This window comes from Rhincodon typus, chromosome 9 (genome assembly GCF_021869965.1).
Source record: "Rhincodon typus isolate 14 chromosome 9, sRhiTyp1.1, whole genome shotgun sequence".
Lineage (NCBI taxonomy): Eukaryota > Metazoa > Chordata > Chondrichthyes > Orectolobiformes > Rhincodontidae > Rhincodon > Rhincodon typus.
In genome coordinates this window covers 34,407,049-34,434,030 of record NC_063340.1, presented here as the reverse complement: position 1 = coordinate 34,434,030, position 26,982 = coordinate 34,407,049, and the positions used below count along the sequence as shown (strand labels likewise).

The following is a 26,982-nucleotide window of genomic DNA, read 5'->3' as shown; positions in this document are numbered from 1 at the left end:
CAAGGATTCTTGCCTTTATCAGTCATGGCATAAATTATAAGAGTAGGGAGGTCATGTTGCAGCTGTACACAATTTTGGTTAGGCCACAACTAGAATATTGTGTGCCATTCTGGTTCTTACACTATAGAAACGACGTGATTGCAATGGAGGCGTGCAAAGGAGATTCACCAGGATGTTGCCTGGGGTCAAGCATTTCATCTACAAAGAAAGGCTGAATAAGCCCGGGTTGTTTTCTTTGGAGCAGAGAGGTTTGAGGCAGAACCTGATAGAGGTCTACAAACCGAAGAAGAGCTTGGACAAAGTTGGGAGAAAGCAGTTGTTACCCTTAGTCAAAGGGTCAGTAACAAGGGGGCATAACTTTAGAGTGAAAAGCAAGTGCTTTACAGGAGATTTGGGAAAGAAAATGTATTCATGCAGTGTGGTGACTGCCTGGAATGCACCACATGGGAGGATAATTGACTCAGGAAACCTCAACCTTTTGAGAAGTACTTGGATGAGCACTTGAAATATCATAACATTCAAGGCTGTGGCTGTACTGCAAATAAGTGGGACTAGTGTGGGCAGTAATGTATTTTTGGCAGTACATTTCAATGTGCTGAAGGGCCTCTTCTGTACTGTATGATTCTGATATGTATGTATTTATGCAACAGAAATTATTTTATTTCCAGTGATCCTGAGAGTAAAACAAACATAATTAAAGTGATACGTTCAATTCTGAGAGAGAATGTTCGCCGCAATATGACCAAATCAGAAGTACCATTTGAGAAACTGAATAAAGATCATATAATTCCTCTGAGAAACAGAGTGCCATCCTCTGCTAAAATTGGTAAGATAACATACAGCAGTGTCTTGATTTCACTACTACAAAAACTAAATTCTTTGGGAATTAAGTAACTCATTTATATCATCAACTTAATTTAATTATTTTTCTTGGATCAATATTTTAATTATAAATGTCGTTGAATAGATTGCCAAAGCTTTTATGTGCTGAGAGAATGATATCTGTCTGTAGGATGGTATATTCACTTAATTTATGCTTGTTAATGATCACCTTTACAGCTTTTCTTGATCCTTCTTGTCCTAATGCACCAAGGTCAACTTGGTGTACCTGCAGATTTGCCAACTCCCTTCAAAGTAGTTTGCACATTACTAATTTATACTGTTTAGTAAAAACAGCATTACAACTTGAAATCCAAGTCATGTGCAGACCTAAAACAAAATTTAGACACAATCTAGTCTGTGATTTGTGTCTAACCTATACATACGGTTTCCATTTTTTTGTAATAGTACAACTGTTTAATATTATGATTTGTTCTTTTCTTCAGCATCAACGCGAGCATCAAAATTGTTCAAACATTCTCCATCTTATTGGAGTCAGGACTCTGGGAGATGTAACGCTGTTGATTCTGACGAATGTAGCCTAAGCAGTGGAACACAAAGCAGTGGCTGCCATACCTCAGAGAGTGGACTAGAGCACAGTAGCCTTTCGTATCCAAAACAAGATCACAGTGGTACAGAGGAACGACAGGAAGATGAAGTAAAAGAATCAGACATTTTGAGTGATGAAGAAGATTGCTGCAAATCAAAAGATGACAATTTGACAAATGAAATCAAAGAACAATTTGAGAAAATGCAAATTGATGTTGATAAAGTGGATGTAGAGCAGGCATCAAATAATAACCACCTGGATACAGAAGAGGTGGAACAAACAGATGGTCACCCCAGGCTTGTGCGAGGCCACTTCTGTCCAATCAAAAGAAAAAGTACCAGTACGAAGAAGAAAAAAGGTAATTTGTTGTCCATGCAGGAGCACAACCGATCTCTGGATAGTCAATCTGGTGGGCCAAACATTGACTTGACTTCTGTTTTGGAGAGAGAGTTTAGTGTCCAGAGCCTAACTTCTGTAGTTAATGAAGACTGCTTCTATGAAAACATTGAAAGTAATGGTGAACCTTAAAGTCAGCATCTCAATTGAGTGCTGCTGTTTATATAATGATCAGGTATTAAAGTTAGTTTGTTGTCCTTATTTTAAATCTTCATGTTATACTGTTCTGGTCAGTTTTTGACTTTGAAAGTAAAGATCAAACTTTATAAAGAAAAGCAATGTTTAGTTTACCATACTGCTGACTACACTAAGATCACAGCCTCAAAAACATAGAGCATATTAGCCAATAGTTTGTCAGTTGTGTAAAATAAAATTGTTTAGTTTCTACAATACACTAATTTTATATTGGAATTACAAATAAGGCAGGTATTGAACAGCTAAAATAATATTTGAGAAGTTAAATTGCTTATTTTAATAAGCTGTAAATCTTAATTTTATTTATAGATGGAAAATATTGGTTTACATTATAGCATCAAGATAATGGAATTTATTCCATTGTGTCTGGTTTTAAGTTTTTAGAAAGCAAAGTATGGCACTGTTTTCTTTTATCTGTTTGCCAAGGTAAACCTCTGGTGGCCTGACACAAAGAGCTCAACTTATTTAACATTGTCTTCAGCACTATAGCTTTAGGAGGCTGCAGTATATATGTGCCTCATCGTGCTCACATTCTTAAGGTGTCTTTTTTTTGCTTTGTACATAAACTTTGGAGATTGTGTATATTGTAATTTTATGAAAACTGTCTGCATTGTAATGCTGGTTTTAATTGGTTATATTTTGTATCCTTTTGAATGACTACTTGACATCACATGCTGAGAAGTGTTGGACGTGAAATAAGTATGCACATTTTACTCAAGATGTCTGCAATGCTGGTGATGACATTAAAGTGAAGAAATTGTCAAATTGTTGCCAAAGTACCTTGTCCAATTAAACTTCTATAAACGTTTATAAATTTGATTAACTACTGAAAAAGGATATTTTTGGAACAAATCCTACTTCACACTATAAACTGCTATATTATTTTAGAGTTCTAACATAGTTACCCTGAAATAGAAGAATATATGTTTGTGTTTGCCCAAGTCCTCTTTCTAGTTTTGCTTGGATAAACTAGTGGATTCCATAACAGTTGCTGTCTTGCCCTGTTTGGCAGAAGTGGCTGATGACATAAAATTTGATTTTTACTTTAAATCACAAAATATCCATTTTAGGCTTACACAATTCAGCAACAACTTGCATTGATATAGTGTCTTTGGGTGTTTTATTACATTAATGCCCGTGAAACACCATTAAAGAAAACCTGACATTGAGGCGCATTACAGATATCAGGATAATGATAAAACAATTGATAGAAAAGGTAGCTTTTAGGTTATTCTTCGAAGGAAAGCCAGGTAAGGAGATTCTAGAACTGCGAGCATATGTGTGAGAGGCCAGAGTTCTTGGCGCATAGACATAAGCGTTATAAGATAGCGGAGAGTACCAGGCCACAGACTAAAATTTTGAGATCGTTGCAGACCAGTGAGAACAGCAATAGTGAAAGAAAGGTATTTCGTATGACTTAGGATAGCAGCGGCAGAGCTTAAGTTTACAGAAATGAATGTAGGAAACCAGCCAGTGGTACATTGGAATAGTCGGGTCTACAGGTAAAGCCATTGTTGAGCATTTCCTTAGCAGCAGAGCTGAGATGGAGGAAAAGACAGAGGTGGTGTTTTAGAATGGAAATAGGCAAGTTTGATGATATTCAGTTGAAAGCTCATCTTGGAATCACATTTGACAGTCTGTGAACAATCTGGTTAACCAAGATGACATTATTTTCAACTTGTCTACATCTAGCCTTTAACACCAGTGACCATACCAACTTTCCCCAAAACCTCCCCACCATTGTTCTAGCATTTCTAATAAACTTTCTAACATACATATACAGAATAGTCAACAATTTTCAAATATACTGCATCAAAACTGGAATGTCAAGCAACTAAACAATCAAAAGGAAACACCACTTAGTCTATGGAAAATATAAATTGGTCCAGTCAATGAATCGCTTCAGAAACATAAGATGACTGAATAATTTAAATGATAAGAATTTTGCAGTTTTTATGTTTTGCAATTTTCAATGAATAACAGTCACTTGTGATGCTGCAGTAGTGTGCTTACCTTTGGGCCAGGAGGCCCAGGTTCAAATTCCCACCAGCTCCAGAGGTGTAATACCACCTCTGAACAGCTTCATTAGCAAAAAAAAGTCTATGAATGATCACTTAGGGTACTGTAGAGATCAATTATGCTGTCCATTAGTGCCATTATGATGCAATCAATCAGTTGCAGAATTGAGCTTGTGAGATAAGCTGCTGTAATTAAACATACTCTTTGCACACAGGTGTAGGTGTTGTTCAATTGATGCATCAACATACTATCTGTTTAATCCAAACTTGTGGAAAAGTACTTAAAGGTAAGTCGCCGCTCAGTAGAGGGAGGCAGGGAAAGAAATGAATGTAATTTGGTACACGTGGGCATAATTACAGATCAATCTCTACAATACAACTGCACAATCTGTTGTAAACTCACAACCCAAGCACATATCATCATGTCATAGGAACGTATCCAATACCATTTGTCTTTGTCCTCTGCCACTCGGCTCACCTCAACCAGTTAGCTTGAAAATTTCCTGAACATTGGTCCACACTTTGACCTCTAAAAAATTTTTAACAGCTTCTTCTCAGGCAGTGATAGCTGTCTGGGAAGCTATGGCCATAAACCCATATTTATAAACTATTGATTATTGTATTAACATCAGTACAAAGTGAATACAGTTTGAAATCACTGACAATTATTCAGTCCCAGAGCTTCTTCACTCTATTGCCTACCGTGCTACAAAACCCATACATTGGATAAAACAAACAATTTGTTGCAGACCATAAAAATAAGCTTTCAATCCCTTCCGTTACAAGTGCATAGTGCACAGCCCAAGTAAGATGTAAACAGTTCCAATGGAAGCATTTTATTTGAAAGATGGTAATAATCATATGTCGTAAAGCAGATCGAGGGCATTTTTATTGAATATCAATTTGATGTAGTTTTAGTAACTAATACAAAGATCCAGGTTTTGGATGTTTTAACCTTCACTTATCACACACTCTTCGTGATAATTTCTGTTAATGGAAAAGCTTCTTTTGTCGTAATTCTTCTCTGAAGTTGTAAGTGAAAAGATTTTGGTTTTCACTGCATAGTTGGTAATATGCATCACAAAGAGCCCTGAACTGAGGTATAGAAAGTTCACCTGGTCGGAGTGTTGGGTCAACATCAGCGAGACAAAGCATTTGTTCCGTTAGCTGTAATCTCTGAGCTTCAGGAAATAAAATTCTAATAACAAAAAAAAATGTAAATTTAATTAATTACATTTAAATTAAATGTATCTCTTAGGAACATAGTACAGCATAGTTCTAACTTCTTTATATCAAAGCAAAAATTAAAAGGGAATGTTTGGTAATGTAATTATGAGAGACTCCTTGGTGATGTGCGACCATAATATGACAGAATTCTTCATCAAAATGGAGAGTCAGGCAGTTGATTCTGAGGCTAAGGCCTGAATCTTAATAAGGGAAGCTATGATGGTATGGCTGTGATGGATTGGGAAATGTTATTGAAAGGAATGATGATGGATAGGCAATGACAAACCTTCAAAACACAAAAATTGTTTATTCCTAATGGTCACAAGAGTGGAAAGGCAACAGTGGTCAAACCACGTCTTGCAAGGGAAGTTACAGATAATTAGATGTAAAAAAAAAGCAGCATACACATTGGCAAGAAAAAGAAAACGACCTGAGGGTTGGGAATAGTTCTAGAAAGTCAGCAAAGGAGGATGAAGGGTCTGATTAAAGAGGGGAAAATAGAGTACAAGAATAGGCTTGTGAGGAACATACCTATAGAGATGATTATATTCAATTTGTAGGTAAAGAGAAAAAGATTGGAAAACTAATATAGGTCCTTTACAGTCAAAAATAGGGGAAATTAATAATAAAGGGGGAATGAAGAAATGGTTGACGAACTAAATACGTACTTCACTTCTAATTTCACAAGGGAGGACTCGAATAATGTACCATAAATGATAGGGAACACAGTTTAGTGACAGGGAGGAACTGAAGCAAATCTATATTAGAGAAATGGTGTTAGAGAAATTGATGGGATTGAAGGCTGATAAATCCCCAGAACCTGATAATCTACACCCCAGATTACTTAAGGAAGTAGCCCTAGACGTAGTGGATGCATTGGTGATCATCTTCCAAAATTCTTTAGACTCTGGAACAGTTCCTATAGATTAGACCATAAGACACAGGAGCAGAAATTAGGCCATTCGGGCCATCGAGTCTGCTCTGCCATTCAATCACAGCTGTTAAGTTCCTCAACCCCATTCTCCTGCTTTCTCCCTGTAATCTTTGATCCCCTTGACAATCAAGTCCCATCTCTCTCTTAAATAGACTCAATGACCTGGCCTGCACAGCCTTCTGTGGCAATAAGCTGCATACATTCACAAGTCTCTGGCTGAAGATGTTTCTCCTCATTTCGGTTCTAAAGGATATCCCCTTTACTCTGGACTGTGCCCTCAGATCCTAGTCTCTCCTGCTAATAGAAACATCTTCCCAACGTCCAACTCTGTCCAGGCCATCCAGTCTTCTGTAAGTTTCAATTAGATTCCCCCCATCCTTCTAAACTGCATTGAGCATAGAACCAAAGTCCTCAAACATTCCTTATATGTTAAGACTTCCATTCCTGGGATCATTCTTGTGAGCCTTCTATGGACCCGCTCCAGGGCCAGTACATCTTTCCTGAGGTATGGGGCCCAAAATTGCTCACAATTTTCTAAATATGGTCTGACAAAGCCTTATAGAGCCTCAGAAGTACATCCTTACTTTTATATTCTAGTCATCTTGAAATAAATGCCAACAGTGTATTTGCCTCCTAACTACCAACTCAACCTGCAAGTTAATCTTAACAGAATCCTGGACTAGGACTCCCAAGTCCCTTTGCGCTTCAGATTTCTGAATTTTCTCCCCATTTAGAAAATAGTCTGTGCTTCTATTCTTACCGAAGTGCATGACCTCACGCCTACCCACATTGTATTCCATCTGCCGCTTTTTTGCCCATTGTCCTAACCTGTCTAAATCCTTCTGCAGCCTCCCCAGCACCTCAATACTACCTGTCCCTCCAACTATCTTTGCATCATTTGTAAACTTAGCCTGAATGCCCTCAGTTCCTTCATCTCAATTGTTAACGTATAAAGTGAAACGTTGTGGTCCTAACACTGACACTTGCGGAACACCACCAGTCATCAGTTGTAATCCTGAGAAGGATCCTTTTATTCCCACTCTCTGCTTTCTGTCAGACAGCCAATCTTCTATCCATGCTAGCACCTTGCCTGTAACACCATGGGCTCTTATCTTATTCAGCAGCTTCCTATGCGGCACCTTATCGAAGACCTTCTAGAATTCCAAGTAGATAACATTCATTGGCTCTCCTTTGTCTAACCCATTCATTACCCCTCCTCAAAAGAATTCTAACACATTTGTCAGGCATGACCTCCCCTTGATAAAACCATGCTGACTTTGCCCTATTTTATCAAGCACTTCCAAGTATTCCGAAATCTCACCCTTCACAAATAGATTCCAAAATCTTACCAATGACTGAGGTCAGACTAATCGGCTTGTAATTTCCCGTCTTTTGCCTTACTCCTGTCTTACACAGGGAGGTTACATTAGTGATTTTCCAGTCCTCTAGGACCCCTCCCTGACTAGTCACCACTACGCCTCCACTATCTCTTCAGCTATTCCTTTCAGAAGTCTGGGGTGTAGTCCATCTGGTCCAGGTGATCTAGCACATTCAGTTTTTCTAGCACATTCTCCTTGGTGATGGCCACCAATACTTACCTCTGCCTCCCCCCACCACCCCCACCCCGACTCTCTTCAAATTTTGGAATGTTACTCATTTTCCACGGTGAAGACTGCCACAAAGTACTTGTTCAGTTCCTTAGCCATTTCTTTGTTCCCCATTACTACTTCTCCAGTGTCATTTTCCAGCAGCTAAATGTCCGCATTTGCCTCTTTTACATATCTAAAGAAACTCTTGCAATCTTTTTATATTACTGCCTAGCTTACCTTCATTCTTAATCTTCTCCCTCCTTATTTCTTTTTTAGTTGTCCTCTGTTGATCTTTGTAGGCTTCCCAATCGTCTGGCTTTTGACTGCCCTTCATTGCATTATACACTTTCTCTTTTGCTTATATGCTATCCCCGACTTCCCTTGTCAGCCATGGTTGCCTCGTCTCCCTTTAGTATGCTTCTTTCTCCTAGGGATGATTTTTTGTTGTGTCTCCTGAATTACTCCCAGAAACTCCTGCCATTGCTATTCCATTGTCTTTCCTGCTAGGCTGTCCCAGTCAGTTCTGGTCACCTCCTCTCTCAAGCCTCTGTAGTTGCCTTTATTCAACTGTAATACCGTTGCATCTGATTCCAGCTTCTCCCTCTGAAATCACAGAGTAAATTCTATCATATTACGGTCACTACCTCCTAAGGGTTCCTTCACTTTAAGCTCCCTTATCAAGACTGCCTCATTGCACATCACTAAATCCAGAATTGCCTGTTCCCTAGTGGACTCCACCATAAGCTGTTCCAAAAGGGTTACATTAGCTACCCTCCAGTTGAAAAGGGAGGTGGAGAGAAAAGAGGGGTTTACAGACCAGAAAGTCTTGGACTTTCAGAAGGCTTCTGACGAAGTCCCATGTACCAGATTAACGTGTAAAGTGAAAGTGCACGGGATTAGGAGTGGTGCATTGTGATGGATAGCAAATTGGTCAGCAGACAGAAAACAAGCAGGGAGTGGGTACTGTGACTCCAACTATTCACAAAATGTTAATAATTTAGAGGACCAAGCTAAATGTAAGATCTCAAAATTTGCAAGTGACACAAATGGCCTAGTCCTGCTCCTATCTTCTCTGCTTCTATTACAATTAACCGGTTATCTGTGAATCTGTAGCATTGCTATTGCTGCTCATCTCTCAATCAGAAGAATGAAGAAACACAATGCTTGGGGCACCAAAACTATTCCATCTGTGATCAGCAAAGCTAACAGACATTTACTTCTATCAAGGCCCCATGCACTGTGCCTATGGATTTGGGAGGAAAATCAAGTACATTGATGTAAGATCATGAATTGCCTACTTCCTGTGGCCAAGGAGATCCTGCCAGGGATATACTGTGGCTTTAGACCTTTCGTTGGAGCTTCTGTCATGTTCCTTCTTGCCAGATAAATCCAAATCCACTTCAACAGGGGGAGAGTCACACAACATTTGTTCAAAGCCTTTGAAAAGGTCCTACATGATAGGTAGGCTGATAAAGCTGGAAAAAGCACATGGGATCCAGGGTAATTTGGCAAGTGGAAAACAAAACTGGCTTAGTGGTAGGAGACAGAGGGTGGTGGTAGAAGGCTGTTTGATTGACTGGAGCCCAGTATCCACTGGCATACCACAAGGATCAGTGCTGTGTCCCTTATTATTCATGATATATATAAATGATTAGAAGAGAATGTGGTGGGGATGGTAATTAGTTTGTGGACAACACGAAGATTGTCAGGTCGTTGAAAGTGATATTGGCTATGATGCCAAAATTAAATACAGTCTAGACGGGCAAACACTTTAGCATCAGTCACCTCCAAACCATCCTAGATCATAGAATTCCTACGGTGTGGAAACAGGCCCTTCAGCCCAACAAGTCCACACTGACCCTCAGAGCATCCCACCCAGACTCATCCCCCTATGACCCACCTAATCTACACATCCCTGAGCACTATGGGCAATTTAGCATGGCCAATCCAACCTAGCCTGCACATCTTTGGACTGTGGGAGGAAACCAGAGCACCCGGAGAAAACCCACACAGACACGGGGAGAATGTGCAAACTCCACACAGATAGTTGCCCGAGGGTAGAATTGAACCCTGTTCCCCTGGCACTGTGAGGTAGCAGTGCTAACCACTGAGCTACCGTGCCACATGATGCACAGATTGCAGATGACTGCAACGTCATAATGCACTTTGCACCACATGTGTAAGCCACCCTCTATCTCTTCAATACTACATACAAAAAATACAATCTGCCCTTGCATGTTGCCAAATTCATATCAACCCACACATGGTCAGCCAAATATTTCATTTCCCACATACGTTGAAGAGGAGACTTTGGAATACATTCAGCACAGCAGCACTGACAATGAGTTTCAATAAGATGCTCCCAGTCTCTCAGTACCTTAACAATTTGTTCATCAAGCTGCAACACATTTTGAGTCCCAATATCATAATGATGAGGTACAGTAGTGGTACAGAAGGAGAAAGGAAGAAAATTCCGAATTCCACATTCCACTACCTCATGAGACATTTGTTTAATGTATTACAATTGTTATAATAATATTATCACTGTGATGAATTTACCTTAGTTATTGCGAAAATAGATCATCGATAGATACAGAACTGGAACTTACTCAACTCCTCTTCGGCAGTACTTTCTCTTAAAGCTGAAGATATGTCTCACCACTTTTTCCACCAGTTTAAACGGTTGGTTAATTTGTGGTTGCACCAAAGGCACAAAGTGCACAACTCCTACATTAACCTAGACATCAAAAATTAGATTATATTAAGAAAATCTACATTTAAAATGTCATGTTTGAAAATGTATCTATTGGAGGGTAAAATGGGTTTGATGTAACAAACATTGGGCATGTTCAACCTTTCTACCTAACTCGACGTTATTCAATAGGTCCTCAACTCTTTACCATGTAGCTGATCACTCACTCATAGACTGACAACTGATTATAATAGTTTTGAGTAAAGTAACCCTGCTGTTTATATGCCAATGATGGAAACACTGCAATGATCTTGAACAGGCTAAGCCCAGATCATATGGTACTCACAACTGTAGATATCCCTAATGGTTTCTGGACCATTCCTTTTGTCTCAGAATCACAAATAAATAAATTTGCACTGTTGGAGAAAAGCAATACACGTGCATCCACATCCCCAGAGTCCTACAACAATCAATCTATATTCCACTAGGCAATGAACGGGGTCCTGACAACGCTGGACCTGTCCTTCAATGAAAGCACTCTGTTGCAGCATCTCCCGATAACATCTAAGATCAAGAGTGGGCAGTACGTATAACTAGCTTATCTTTTGGAAGTGCTGCAAGTAACAGTCACTGTTAATTACAAGACGACAGGCTGGACAATTAGTGGTCCAGTATCTGCAGCAACACTAGTTGGAAATGCTTTGGTCTATGTCAGAGGACTGACATGCTGAGACTGCCAGGAGGCCCCTACTCATGAATGCGAGGGAAATCAGAAATGTTTTAAGACTCTTTCATTATTACCAGAATCTTATCCCTAATTTCACATCATTGGTACAGCCTACAGAATATTTGCCAAAGGGAGGATTTGCCACTTGAGAACTGATAGAATCACGGAGGATCAGGAAAAGGCATACAAAGATAAAGGAACCACTGGTCAGGAGTGCTGGATTTGGACAGACTAATCCATTCAGAAATTATTGCAATGCTGTCCTTGAGCAGTGGTATAGTGAATAAAGTGGTCTACTACACCACCCAGCGGTCCGCTGTAACTATGGTCTCTCCCTGTCACAGTAGCACTGGATTGTTCTGCCTGGGCATTTTTGATTAGTAAGCCAGTGATGTCACCCTACGTACCTGTCATACTTTGGTGAAACTGTTAAATGGAGGCAAAAGAAGATTCGTAACAACAGCAGAAGAATCAAATGGGAAATGGTTTTGATTCAAAGACTGGTTTGTGCAAATACTGCAAGATGTTGGGTCAACTCCCACAGAAGTGACTTTGCTACAGGGAGAAGCCCATCATTATGAAATACTGGTTAAAGATGAGGATGGCTGTGGAGTTTGGAACATCCCAGAGGAACTGTTTATAGATGGAGCTAGAAGATATGTAGATGTGGAACCAAAGACTGGCTGGGCTGTAGTAAAATTCAATTGAGAAATAGCGAAACAAGGAGACACACAGATGGGGGATACTTTCCCCAGGTAGTTGAATTGGTGGTACTCACCAAGGCAATAAAGTGATGTGATGGTAAGTAGGTTAATTTTACATAGCTAGTCACTATGCCTTCAGAATAGCACATGATTATTTAACAGCATGGGGGAGGAGGAAATACATAACTTCACAAGCACAAACAGATTGTTCAATCACTGCTACAGATTGCAAGCCTCCCAGGAAAAATGACTAAAGTTAAGACCCACTGAAAAACCAATGACTCAATTCAGCAGGGGCATCAGTAGGTAGAAACTATGATCCTGACTTCACCATCAAGGGCTGTAATTATTCTTCTCTGGGCTAATAACAATGTTAAGAAGTCATATGAAAATGCACTTCAAGAAGAACAGGAAGAGTGGGGAGAGAAAGGGCCTGTAAAAAGCAGCGGGGGGTGGGAAGGTATTTGGTGAGAGGAGGATGCAGTGGCAGTATGCACTGTGTCAGACAAATTTGCTGGAAATACATCAGTGTACACCAAGGAAGAAATGTCACGGTCAAATTTCTGGAGAGCTACTGGCAGGAGCCTGGCATGCTGGCAGGGATATGGTCAAATATTGTCAGAGGTGCTGGATCAATGCAAAGTTATAAAATAGGAAAGGCCATTAAAATCAAATTAGTCAACCAGCAGAGACCAAAGAGCCTGTGGAAGAACTTCCACATGGACTTTATGGGTCCCCTACCCAACAGCCAAGGAACAAACGTATTGCCCAGTTATCATGGACCACTTTACCTGAAGGGCAGATGCATTCCAACACAGGACTGCTCTGCCTTCATCGTAGCAAAATTCCTGACAGAAGTAATACCAAACAGGGGAGTGCTCCTCCAAGAAGACTCAGATCAAGGGACTCTCTTGACATGGAAAGTATAGAATTATAGAATCCATACAGTGTGGAAACAGGCCCTTCGGCCCAACAAGTCAACAATGACCGTCAGAGCATCCCACCCAGACCCATCCCCCTGTAAACGACCTAATCTGAACACTACGGGCAACCTGGAGTCACATATAGGCCAGATTAGGTAAGCACAGCAGATTTCCACCCTAAAGGACATTAGTGAACCAGATAGGTTTTTATGACAATCAACAATGACGGCTCCCTATTGCAGAATTATTTTAAAATTGGATTCAAATCTCACCATGCATCATGGTGGGATTTGAACCCGTGATCCTGGAGCTTTTGCTTGGGATTCTGGATTCCCATCACCTTCAAACTAACACCATTTGAACTAATGGCTGGAAGGGCTGTGCAAATCGCAGTCTCCTGTGCTCTCTTCCCAACTGTAATTGTCCTATCATCAGAGGATGCTGTGTTACTGGACATGTATTCGGTACATCACAAGTGGATAAATTAATATATCACATATTGTTATAACTGCAAGTAATGAAGATGTAGTACCACTGAGAGAGTTAGAAGCAAGCGGTAGCATTGTGTTAACAGTTAAAGGCACTGAGGTTCAAATAAGTGACCAACAGGAGATACAGGACCAAGAAAGGAGCAAGGGAAGTAAGGAATTACAGAATGTACTGAAGTCAGGAGAATAGCTTATGGTAAAGAAGTCCCGTGACTGGCTTGGGTTCGCTGTGGGATGACACTTTCTAATCCATCTGTTCAGACTGATGCTATTACATATTTCTGGTGTAGGTGGGTCTTAAACCCAGGCCTCCTAGCTCAGAGGTAGGGTCACTACAACTGTGCCACAAGAGCCCTGATGGTAAAATATGAGGTGACTGAAGACCAGATGAATGTGTCTAGATATGTCAGACAACCGAAAGAGAAAACCTAATAACTTTCAAACTGTCTCCGTCAGCCAGGCAGAAACCAGTCATTCTCTTAACTATTTTATTTCGGGCAGATCTAGGGTGATGACAACCCAGAAGATCGTCACTATAACCACCATCCAATAGCAGACAGCCACAGTTTGGGAGTCCCCAGTGGTCCACATCAAAAGGAACACACATCTACAACCCCATCTATAGCTAAGAAAACCACAATAGAAACTCTCAGATGTTTGCCAGTCATGGGAACGCACAGCAATAATGCAGCACTGGGAAGATGGAAGATTTGCTGTGAGAAGGTGGGGGCTCACTTAACAGTTAGTTATTCGTATCCTAAATGATACCTTGGGCTGGACTAATTCACTCCCATTTCTTTGGGAGCCATGATTAGAGACACAATATTGTCAACAGCAACAAACAGATGTTGTTAATCAGCTTTGGTGTAGTGATGTATGATGTATGATGTATTAAATTTACCAACTTGCAGCAAAGACCCATTAAGTGCTCACCAATGTATCATCTGCTGAGGTTGGGATAATTAGAATTGGGCAACACCAAGGGAGCACAGAAGAACTATGATTCACAGTCCAGGGTGCAGAATATGCTCTTACAACCATATATGTGCAAAGAGAAGGTATAAAAAGGATTAACCCTATTGTCCTAGGTAATTATTAAAATCACTGACTCCCAGTCCAAGTAATGTGGCTCAGAATTTAATAGATAATGTTCAACCATATACTGGAGATAAGATTTAGAATTGCATCTTGACAAATACATCAAGCAGTAAAATCATTAGATCTTCTTGATCAACTTCAGGAGAGGTAGGAACTAGTGGTCACACAGCCTATGGCTTGACAGAATGGTGAACGTGGGGAACATAAGCTAGTTCCTGATGGTTGTGCAATAGGAACGTGAAAATGGAAGTTGTAAATGTTTGAATCTCTGACAGTGGTTCAGTTGAAAGATCCTGGGGAGGTGGGTTACAATCCACTCCCAAGGTTTGAAATACACTCTCTAGATGACCATAACAGAAAGATGTACCAAAACACAGCACTACACCATTTGCTCCTCTAATACTCTAAAACCCCATCAGTAGCGATTCTGCCTCAGCCAGTTCTCTTGAAAAGTCATAGAATCATAGAATCCCTACAGTATGGAAAATAGGCCCTTAGGCCCAACAAGTCCACACCGACCCTCAGAGCATCCCACCCAGACCCATCCCCCTATAACCCAGCTAATCTACACATCCCTGAACACTACGGGCAATTCATCATGGCCAATCCACCTAGCCTGCACATCTTTGGACTGTGGGAGGAAACCCACGCAGACACAGGGAGAATGTGCAAACTCCACACAGACAGTTGCCCAAGGCTGGAATCGAACCCGGGTCCCTGGCGCTGTGAGGCAGCAGTGCTAATCACTGAGCCACTGTACCACCCGAGGCAATTCAAACTTCCCCTACCCGTTGCTGTATTCTGATCAATAGGATGATATGCATCTATGCAAGATTGGAATGTGGCAATGACCACACCTTCTGTATACGCTGAGACTTTTGCCTCATGCGAGACTTTTGCCTCATGGGCAGGGCCCTTACTGGTTATGTGTTCAGTCCATGGTGGAATGGCACATTAAACATGAACAAGACCCTGGAAATGTAGTCCAGGGGGTAGTGGAAAAGGCCTTAGTCACGAATAACACAACTATTGAGAACAGCCATCAGACAATCACAAGGTGAAGGCTCTGAGTGGATCTAGTCAAAGGCACTGCAAAATTATTAGAGGAATATGACAGCGATTAAGCCAAAGTGGCAAGAACGCTGTTTGACCAGTGGGACCAGAATACAACACTCACCGACCAAATGCTGATGATATTCATGATGTATAAAAATAGTGATAATGGAAAACAGGGATATACTATAGAATCCTCCACAGTTAACACACTCCAAAAGAAGGAAGGATGGGATATCATTTAAGTGAGAAAAGTTTCAAATTTAGCTCAGGTCATCAGGACTTTGGTGACACCAAGTATATATGAGATCTGAAGTTAGTTGAAATCCAGTCGGATCCTAGAGGTAATGGGGTGTGGGAGGTCTTGGGAAATGTTCCTGTGTCATTACTGGCCTGAACAGTGGTCCAAAAGCTGTGACTGTAAGGGGACAACAAGGGAAGGTAATATTAGGTGCTACGGTAATATTTGCTTGTGATGTGTTTGAAAAATGCAAAACAAAATGAGCCAGAAACAAGATGCCAGAAGGCAAATGAGTCTTAACATTGCAAAATTGTATAGTGGAGCACAGGACTGCCTGAACAAATAGCAGAGTTTGTAGAATGGAGCATGCTCTCAGATTGGAACTTGTGCTCCCTTGTTTCAATGCTTGAAATAAAAACTCTGGCTTACTTGAATCCCAAAGACTTGACAGTGGTCTTTTCACCACAACAATGATAAATCTACCAATGAAACAAGTGAACTGGTGACAACAGTTGAGTATCAATCACTGGACACGATAACTTTAATGAGGGTTGAGAACATAAAACGGAGGGGCAGAAATAGGCTATTTGGCCCATTGATTCCACTCCCCTGTTCAATGAAATCATGGCTGATCTTCCATTCCTAACTCCGCTTTCCCCCTTTATTCTCATTACAGTTATTTCTGGAAACATAGAAAATAGGAGCTGGAATGGGCCTTTCGGCCCTTTAAGTCTGTTCCACCATTCAATATGATCATGGCTGATCATTCAACTCGGTACCCCATTCCTGCTAACTCCCCATAGCCTTTGATCTTCATAGGAAAATCCCTCCATAATTGGATCGAACTAGTGAATCTTCTCTGGGCTGCTTCCAACATCAGTATATCTTTCCTGAGATAAAGGGAGTGAAGCTTTTCAGAGTATTCTAGGTACAACACTTCCCAATTTTTAATACTCCATATCTTTTGAAATAAAGGCCAATATTCCATTTGCCTTCCCCATTATCTGTTGAACTTGGATGCTAGCTTTTTGCTATTCATGGTCTAGGACACTCAAATCCCTTGGAGTTGCAATTTTCAGTGGTCTGTCCCCATTTAAATAATATGCAGTTCTTTTATTCTTCCTGCCAAAATGCACAACCTCACATTTCCCATTTTATATTCCAACTGCGAAGTTATTTTTCCCATTCATTTAACCTGCCTTTATCCCTCAACAACTCCACGTGTCATTCTCACTACGTGCCTTTCTACTTATTTTTTGTCAGCTGCAAACTTGGAGATAGTACACTCACTACTGTGATCCAATATATATTAACATATATTGTATATAATTGTGGTCCAGCACTGATATCTGTTGTACTCCACTAGTTACAGGCTGCCATCCTGAAAATATCCCCTTTATCTCAACTCTTGTCCTTAGTCAGTCAATCTCCTATCCATGCTAATATACTACCCCCAACACCATTGGACTTGTGTACAGTATTTTACCAAATGCCTATGGAGCAATGTGAAAAATACCTTGTACAGGAGAAGGAACTGTTGATGAATCAGAATAATTGGTTGAATGCAGAATTAAAAGTCAGATTGATGAACATTTGGAACTTGTTGTCAAATGACGTCTGAAATCTGACACAATCTGGAAAGGATTTGCAGCTCCTGGAGGGAACTGCTGCGGACTATGAAGATACAGACCACTGAGAGAATGCATTTTGTCAATAGTTAAAGGAGTTGAGGGCCAAGATAAAGGGTGCAGTAGAATGTAGCTTGCTAGGAAGGAGAAAGGGAAGCAAGGAGTCACAAGATGTGCTGAAGTCAACAAAGAAGGTTTCGTAAAGTTGTCCCTGGAAAGCCTGAGTTCAGCTCGAGATGGCGATAGAATGAGGTGATAATGTTTTACTGTTCTAACTTTGATACAGGTATTTCTCCTATAACACGATAGTTGTGCTCTTGACCTCGCACTGTAGAAAATCGCCATAGAAAATCGTGTTATAGGGAAATTGCTGTAGAAAATCGCTACACCTATAGAGCACAAAGCTCGTGTTATCCAAATGTTGTCCACTATTCATAAATCGTGTTACAGCCAATTCGCGTTAACGAAACGCACGCTATAGCAGAAATACCTGTAGGTATTTTTGTTTGCTTGCTCAAAATTGTGGAATTTAGTGGTTTTATTCTCTTTGTCTGTCCTTGGGATCTTACACTTTGTCTGCTTCAAAAAACATTACTGGTCCCTGTTTAGACTGTAACATTATTTTGGTGGTTTTGTCTAGGATCATAACCGTTGCAGTCCTGTGGAGGAGTGGGAACCTCACCAAGGACACAAATTTCAGATGAAACAACATATTCAAGTGTTTGAGAGGAGAAGAAGGTTGGCAGGTTATGAGGACTATTGTTTTTTTTGAGGGGATAGCTGTACATGGCGATCTGGAGGAGGGAGGAGCAGTGTTTGAAAAGAGAGAAATGTTAACAATATCAGCTAATATTTTAGACCAGGAATAACCAGTGCAAACTTTCTCAGTCATTTGTTAAGCAACTCAGTAGTTTAGGAAGACTAATGTCCATCTTCACAGTCTAGGAATCTTCAAGTTCAACTCCTTTTAGCCATATGGCCATATTGTTCTGCCTTATTTACACATTCTTACTTAATAACAAGCTGTCTTCATTCTGAATAAACTTGAATGTCATATTTCATTTATCAAGAGTATATACCATTCTCATCAGTTCTTAAAGAAGTTGCACCTGATAGTATGTTCACAACATTTCCAAATCCAATACTGAATTAAAATTTTAGAAACACATTTCAAATATAAATGCTAAGTGACATGGGAATTTTTATGCACCAGATAACTGATGATTAAGAAAATAAATCTTAAAATAATGGATTTTAAAAAAAACAAACTGTTCTATTAAATTAAAATTATAGGTTCATAACACCTTAGAGGACTATTCAGTCCACTTGGTCTGCACTAGTTGTTTCAAATAATAATCCAGTTAGACTCAAACCTCTTTCTTTTAATAATTCCTCCATAACCCTCCATTTCATTTTGAACTTCAAATAGTTATCACTTTTGCTTTTGAAATTTATAAATAAATCTTTTTCCATTACCCTATCAGGCAGAGTGTGCATTTCAAATCCTAACAAGTTATTCTTCGTGTCACCTTGATTTCTTGTATGGATCATCTTAAATCTTCTGGTTAGCAAACTTTCAGCTACTGGAAACAATTTCTTTATTTATTGTTATCAAATCTCTACTTTGCATTCACCACACTAAGGAAAACAGTTAATTTTCTCCAGGCTATCCACCTTGGAATTATTCTAGTAAACCGAACCTTTACCCTCTCGAAAATCTTAACCCCTTTCCTAAAACATGATACCTCGGTTTAGAAACAATAATTCAAACCAAAGATGAATTACGGTCCTACAAAGTTGCCAGGGTTGATATAATTAAAGTAGCTTGGACACCACCACACAGCTACAAACAGTAAAGTTGCCACAGTTCCAGAGGACCAGAGGGCAGCTCTCTCATCAGTGACAGACAACTGGTGGCGAGTTTAACTTAAGGGTGAGTTTAACCGGAGGATCACCACACTTCAGGCAAGGGGCAAGGTTGAGAAGGTGGACCTTTATGGTAACCTCAGGCAGTGTGGGAATTGAATACATGCTGTTGGTGTTACTCTGCATCACAAACCAGCCATCCAGCCAACTCAGCTAACCAACCTCCTCTACAAACAGCACATAAGTGGTGAGACATGAAATCAGCTCATAACTTAGTATCCACCTAACCCACATGCAGAGATGAAGAGACAACTTATGGCTACTTTTATATTTCATTAATAAAAGAAAACATGTAGAAAAGTTTAAAGCAATGTAGCTCTTATCAACAATACAAAAAAATCATATTACAAACAGCCAATCACAGGCAGCACGTCAGTATTGAATAAAATATTCAGTTTATTAACTGAACAATTAGCAGTACTGCATCAATTTCTATTTTCGAAAGCAGGCACTGTTGCTAAGGACAAACCAATGCCACATTAATTGATCTATTCACACTAATTTGTAAATTCTCTGTTCTGTAGGTAGCTGTGCTGACAGCAAGCCTTATCAGTGCAGTAGTACTGAATTTAGCTCTCAATCATTCATGCAGTTCTGGATACAATTTCCAAAGGTAAATTTTTCTTAAATTGCCATTAACTATGATTATCGTTTTCATTTTATTGAAATCTTAAACCATGTTTTACAACAAGTATTATACCCTTAAGCAGAGCTGAAAAGAGCTTGATTAATTCTGTTCCAATAAAACAGGACTGAACTGGAGATTCCAAACACAAGGTGTCAGAAGATAACAATGGCTTCCACAAGACTGCAGATTTTTGCACTCTTTTTGTCCTTATTTGCTTTCCTAGGAGCAGTTGCAACCACAGCGCTTCCAAACTGGAAGGTTAATACCTTTGAAAAATCAAATGTAATCTCTACGACAACACAGATGCAAGGTCTGTGGATGGACTGCACATGGTATAGTACAGGGCTCTTCAGCTGCAGGTTTAACTTCTCCATCTTAGACCAGCCAGTGTACATGCATGCCTGCCAGATTTTGATGCTTCTGTCATGTATTATATCATTGGTGGGAATTGGGATTTCCCTGCCTGGTATGACGTGTATAAGATGCAGAAGACATCAAGGCTCAAAACGTTGTGCTGCCGTAACAGGAGGGGTCTGTTTCATTACTGCGGGTATAACGTGTTTAGTTTCAGTGTCTTGGTTCACAGCTGAGCTCATAAGCCACTACTTCAAACCATCTGTCTCAGAAGAAAACAGATATGAAATAGGAGGAGCAATATACTCTGGATGTATTTCTGCAGGGTTCCTATTTATTGCAGGTGCAATTTTCTGCACATCGTGCAGAAAGCCACAAAGAGAAAATGTTGAATACTCAAACAGACTGCACTACCCCAAACACCAATCTTTGGGAGATGAGGCAGGCTATTCTCTTCGACATGATGTGTAAAGAATTACAATGTACTTGTAGCTATGTCTTACGGTGTCATTTTACTAAGACTGCTACTTGGAAATCTGACAAAAATATTCTTAGTTTCAATTTATTCTTCACAACAAGAATGTGCAGATACTGAAGACTATTGTAATAAATGTTCAATTGTCTAAATTAAAAAAAAATATTTTCCAGTAGGTTTCAAACATGGGAGGGCTACTTATAAAAGCAGTTTTTTTTATTTTGTAAGCCAAATCATTTTAGGCAATGGAACAAAAGACAGCCATTGTATAAACTTGTTTTGTCAGTTGTAGGCTACATTTGGATCAGTACAGATAAGATGATATTTATCTCTAATAATAATGTAAAATACTAATTTACAAAAACCATTATTAAACAAAAATAATGCTGCTTAATTAAAGAAAATACTACAACACCAATTTCATTTTGTTCAAGTGCATTCAAAATCTTACGCTTGTCACTAGAATAAATTACAACACATGCAATATTTCTTTGTAAATCTAAAGTGGATGGCCCCCTCACATTGAACGATGGTAAGACTATACTTGGAGTGCTGTGCACAGTTTTGGTAAGATGGCGACCAGAAGGATGTAAACGCACTGGAGAAGGTTACAAAGGATTTAAAAGGTTGATGTTATAGCAATTAAGCAAGAGTAAATAAGGTTTATTTTGAGCCCTCTTCTCGTAGCTTCAGAAGTGACCTATTAGAGGTCTTTGAAATGATTCATTTTGATGGGATATACACGGCGTTTAAAGGCTATCAAGATAGGAGTCAATAATACATCAAATAGAGAAACTGGAAGCAACTCAGAATGTAAAAACAGTCTAGCACATTAATTATCGGAGACAAACTCCGATACATTTAAAAGGGAAGTTAGGAAAACATAAGAAAGAGGAGAATTAAAGATTATGTTGACATGAGTTAGATGAGGATGCATGGGAGGAGGTTTAAATGTAGTATACACTGTCAAGCATTGATTGGACCAAACAGCCTGATGCTATGCTGTGTACCCTTCTGTAATGCTATGTAAAAATGGAATACATAATAGTAAGCATGGAAGCTTCTCTCTTTAAAAAAATCACTTTTGCTTATTTTTGTAAAAACCGAAAGAACTGCAGATGCTGTAAATCAGAAACAAAATTAGAAGTTGCTGGAAAAGCTCAGCAGGTCTGTCAGCATCTGTGAAGACAAATCAGAGTTAACATTTCAGGTCTGGTGACCCTCAGAATTGAATGTTCAGGTTAAATAATTACATTTTATTATAATAACTCTTCAAGCTAACAGTGGAAAAAAAAAGGCTTATATGCTTTTACTAATTAGGTGACAGGCAACCTATAAGCAGGAACATTTTCAAGATTAACCGGCACAATAGTTCATAATTCTCAGCAAAACACAACCAGAGGTGATATGGAGATGGATACAGCAGAGTTGAAAAACAAACAAAGCAAGAACTAAGCACAAATTAATCTTCACAGCCTGCATTCCCTCTAATGCAAACACATTCTGCTTGAGTCCTTCACTGTTCAGTTAAAAAGTGAGCTCCAGCTGTCCTTGCTTTTCAATCCCTGCTTTTAACTGTAACCGTAACTATGGTTACAGAATTTATCAGGATCCATCTTTGCTTTCATACATTTGCCTTCAGCCTTGCTGTTACCATTTATGGCGCGCAGCTGCAATTTTCATTCAAAACCATGTGGCCTCATTTCAGAGCGCAAACATCAAAGAAGAATTATGAAAAACAGTATCTGAATAACCTTATTTAAGAACTCCAGCTCGTTTTCCCATTCCCACCACATAAATCGACCACCACCAACACCAACACCAACACCAACCACCACCCCGCCCCTGTGGCTCCAGTCTTACAGAAACTGTATCTGTGCACTGGCTTTACTTAAGAATTTTTTTACAATTATGGCATGCTATATTTCATATGGTTCAAACAGACTTTGGTTACATCTAAGATTCTGCACAGCTGGGATGCTACAAAGGAATTTCAAGTAAAAATGTCATCCTCAGTATTCATTTCAGAGAATGTATTTAAACCACATCTTAAAATATTAGTAAACAATGTAATTGGTTTAAACTGAGCTTCGTTCAGTCAAATTGCCAACAAAATGTTCCTTTAAAATCACCAGTTTTTGTGGGTAAGAACATTCAAGCAATGAAGAATAAGTTAGCTATCTACCAAATGCTTAAAAACGCTAAAATATTTTCATCACGGCATGGTGGCTCAGTGGTTAGCACTGCTGCCTCACAGCACCAGGGACCCGGGTTTGATTCCACCCTCCGGTGACTGTCTGTGTGGAGTTTGCACGTTCTCCCTATGTCTGTGTGGGTTTCCTCCAGGTGCTCCGGTTTCCTCCCATAGTCCAAAAATGTGCAGGCTAAGTGGATTGGCCATTCTAAATTGCCCGTAGTTTTCAGGGATGTGTAGATTAGGTTATAGGGGGATGGGTCTGGGTAGGATACTCTGAGGGTCGGTGTGGATTGTTGGGCCGAAGGGCCTGTTTCCACACTGTAGGGATTCTATGAAATAAGAATTTACATACGAACATACAAAAATGGTTGAGATCAAGAGATTCAACGAGTATTGCCCAGACAATAACACTGCAACTAAGCATCATAAACCCCACGCAACAGCAGCCATGTATATCGGAGAAGCAAAACGTTCTTCAACCACAGCAGGAGACAACATGTAGTTAAAAGGAGAATCACTGCGTAACCATACAACCTTAAAGGGGGCAGAGAAAGTTAATAAGGCAGTTAATTAAGTATATGGGATACTTGGCTTTGGGTGCAAAACATTGAATGAAAAAACAAGGAAGTAATGTTAAACCTTTACAAGTCACTGATTAGTTCTCATCTGCAGTATCATGTGCAATTCTTGGCACCATACTTTAGAAATAATGTCAAGGCTCAGGAGAGGGTACAGAGGAGCTTCACAAGGATTTTGCCCTTCTGGTATGTACAGAGATATTGCTAGAGTTATGGTTGCTTTGCTTAAAGACCACAGATTTAGATCTTCCCTTATTTATCTATAAGTACTCAAAATTATCAGACGTTTTGATACACACATAAGTTGGCATCCAGAGGTAATAAATTTAAAATTATTTGTAAAAGAACTTAGCGCATAAATAAAGAGAAATTACTTTACACAGTGTTCTGTGATCCAAAATGCATTATAGAAAGAGTAGAAGAACCAGGTTCCACAGAGCGTTGAAAAGACAATAGGACATGTAGTTGGAAAAGCACTAGTTTGCAGTGTTAAGGAGAAAAAGCTGGAATGTTGTGGGAATAAACAGACATCTTTTTCAAAGACCTTTCAAAGAAGGGATGAATGGCACCTTTCTGTGCTGTAAGGTACCATAAGATCTGCACCTAATAGATGAAATAAACCTGAAATATAAAGCAAGGAGTGCACTTCTAACAACCTCCGCAAGGCCATTTGAGATGCTAAGAGGAAGTACCGGACTAAGTTAGAAACCCAAACTAACCACATGGACATCTGCCGCCTGTGGTGAGGCCTACACGACATAATGGGATGCAAAACGAAGCAGAACAGAATAGCAGAAAAAGACACATCCCTCCCTGATGCGCTCAATGTTTTTTACACTCAGATCAGGCATAATGCCAGTGGAATTGTGTCACCTGCCCCAACAGCCCCAGATACACCTGATCCATCAGTTACCGCTACAGCCATCAGATCGGCCTTCTTGAGAGTGAACCCAAGGAAAGCGATGGACCCAGACTGAAACCACAGCTGTACACTCAGAACCTGTGCAGACCAGCACGCGGGACAATTCACTGTCATCTTTAACCTCTCCTTGCAACAATCTGAAGTCCCCACCTGCTCCAAGAAGACCACCACCATCCTGGTACCAAAGAAAATACAATGCAACGTGCCTCAATGACTACTACCCAGTGGCTCTGACCTCCATAATTATGAAGTGCTTCCATAGGTTAGTCATGGCTCACATCAACTCTAGCCTCCCAGCCTGCCTCGATCCTTTGCAATTTGCCTATTGGAACAACAGGTCTATGGCAGATGCCATTTCCCTAGCCTTACAACCATTCCCTGGAACTTCTGGATAATAAGGTTACCTATGTCAGGCTTCTACTTATCGACTACAGTTCCGCCTTCAACACTACAATCACAACCAAACTAATCTCCAAACTCAGAGACTGAGGTCTCTGCTCCGCCCTTTGTAACCGGATCCTCAAATTCCTGACCCATAGACAACAGCACCTCCTCCATGACAATCCTCAACAACGGCGCCCTGCAAGGATGCATACTTGACACCCTACTGTATGCCCTGTACACACGACTGTGGCCAAATTTCATCCAAACTATTTACAAGTTCACCGATGACAGCAGCCTTTTAAGCCGGATATCAAACAATGACGAGACAGAATACAGGAAGGAGATAGAATGCTTGGTGATGTGGTGCAAAGATAACAAACTCTCCCTCAATGTCAGCAAAACCAAACAGCTGATCATCGATTTCAGGAAGCAAGGAGGACATGCCCCCATCTATATCAATGGACATGAGTTGGAGAGGGTTGAGAGCATTAAGTTCCCTAGGAGTGACGATAACCAACAATTTGTCCTGGACCACCCACATGGATGCAACAGTCAAGAAGACACAACAACATCTCTTCTTCCTCAGGGAGCTAAGGAAATTCAACATATTCATAACGACCCCCACCAACTTTTACAGATGTATCATATAGAGCATTCAATCTGGATGCATCACAGCTGAGTATGGCAGTTGCTCTGCCCAAGACCGTAAGAAACTACAGAAAGTTGTGAACACAGCCCAGACCATCACACAAGCCAACCTCCCATCCACTGACTGCATCTACAGTTCTCTTTGCCATGAAAAGGCAGCCAATATTATCAAAGATCACTCCCACCCTGATTATAACCTCTTCCATCAGACAGAAGATACAAAAGCTTAAACGCAATTACCAACAGGTTCAAGGACAGTTTCTGCCCCGCTGTTATTAGAATGCTGAACGGACCTCTAAAATTTCAAATCTAATGTTGATCTTGCTTTTGTACACCTTCTGTGCAGCCATATCTTTGTATGCCTCTCTCTGTTTAGTCACCCTATGATCTGTACAACGTTGTATGTTATGATCTGTACACTTTTGTATGTTATGATCTGCCTGTACTGCATGCAAAACTAAAAACTTTTCAGTGTACTTAGGTACATGTGACAATAATAAATCAAAACAAATCAAATCAAAAACAAATCAAACTCACATTAGGGACTCTTTAAACATTAGTTAGATGCACCTTACCTTAGGTTTTGGAACAAAGGCTCTGCCCGGAATAGTAAAACAGCTCTTTACATTACACAAGTATTGAGCCATTATAGACAGTCTACTTCTTTGTCTACTGCCAGTACTTGCTGTGAGACGCTGGAAAAGAAAGTATGTAATTTCAAAATCTATAATGCATACATTTAAAAAGTAATGTTATACAGTTTACTTACATGAGCATAAAGTGAGCTCATGAACAAATAAAACAGTCACTGAATTATATTGTATTCAGTCACAATGAGTGAAGGCACCTTTAATTTTATTAGTACCAGACACTGGTTGCAGTTATTCCATTCTTTCAGAGGTAAATAACAAGTCACTGAGTGAAAATAGTATGATTACTTGATACAAGTTTAATTTTTATACCTCATTTGCAACCAGAAAAACTAATGGGTTAGACTTTGCAAAGTGGCTTGTAGCTGCTGTCCTTCTGTCAGCATTTGCCCTCCGAAAGTGCTGCAACCTCAGGATGTCAGTATTTACAGATATGCATAGAAATCCTGATGATGCAGTCTGCTACTAAAGCTCCACAACAGTATAATACGTTTCAGCTTCACAGTCAATCATTGAAAACAGCAACAGTTTCAACATTGCTGCTTACAAATCAGTGTTGGAAATCCCATAGTTAGATCTCTCAGTGTGGCTTACTTTACTGTCTGACCGTCAGCAGTGAAAATCCAGCCAATCTATTAGAGTTTTAAGGTAAAGGGATACCATACTAATGCTAAACTATTTGTCATAATTGAAAAGAAAAATGATGAACTGACTTTGACAACAGACTGAGCTGGCAAACAGTGTTGGAATAATCATGCCGCACTGATCTATAAGGCATTCCAAAATGTAGAAAATCCCAGTTAGACCATCAAAACAACTGATTTACTTGACGGTTGCCATTCAGGACAGAAGCAATTCATACTAACTTTCATCATTAA

At 39.9% G+C, this 26,982-nt stretch overlaps 3 protein-coding genes across 4 annotated transcripts in view; 2 read left to right on the top strand and 1 right to left on the bottom strand.

Moving 5' to 3' along the window:
• The window catches only part of tiam2a (TIAM Rac1 associated GEF 2a), a 358,836-nt gene extending 356,009 nt beyond the window's left edge, over positions 1–2,827 (top strand). The window contains exons 24-25 of the mRNA XM_048601453.1: positions 669–826; positions 1,326–2,827. Coding sequence (XP_048457410.1) covers positions 669–826; positions 1,326–1,957 — 790 coding nt within the window. The 3' untranslated portion in view covers positions 1,958–2,827. The remainder of the gene's footprint in view (positions 1–668; positions 827–1,325) is intronic.
• Positions 2,828–3,117: 290 nt separating this feature from the next.
• Positions 3,118–26,982, bottom strand: part of tfb1m (transcription factor B1, mitochondrial) — a 59,574-nt gene continuing 35,709 nt past the window's right edge. For both annotated transcript variants that reach the window (XM_048601454.1, XM_048601455.1), the window contains exons 6-8: positions 26,030–26,149; positions 10,398–10,525; positions 3,118–5,236 (exon numbers count right to left, since the gene is read on the bottom strand). In XM_048601454.1, the coding sequence (XP_048457411.1) occupies positions 5,029–5,236; positions 10,398–10,525; positions 26,030–26,149 (456 nt within the window). In that variant the 3' untranslated portion in view covers positions 3,118–5,028. The remainder of the gene's footprint in view (positions 5,237–10,397; positions 10,526–26,029; positions 26,150–26,982) is intronic.
• On the top strand, positions 20,062–20,721 carry LOC109930679 (claudin-20). The gene has a single exon (XM_020530135.2). It carries the CDS (start codon positions 20,062–20,064, stop codon positions 20,719–20,721), a length of 660 nt encoding a protein of 219 aa, XP_020385724.1.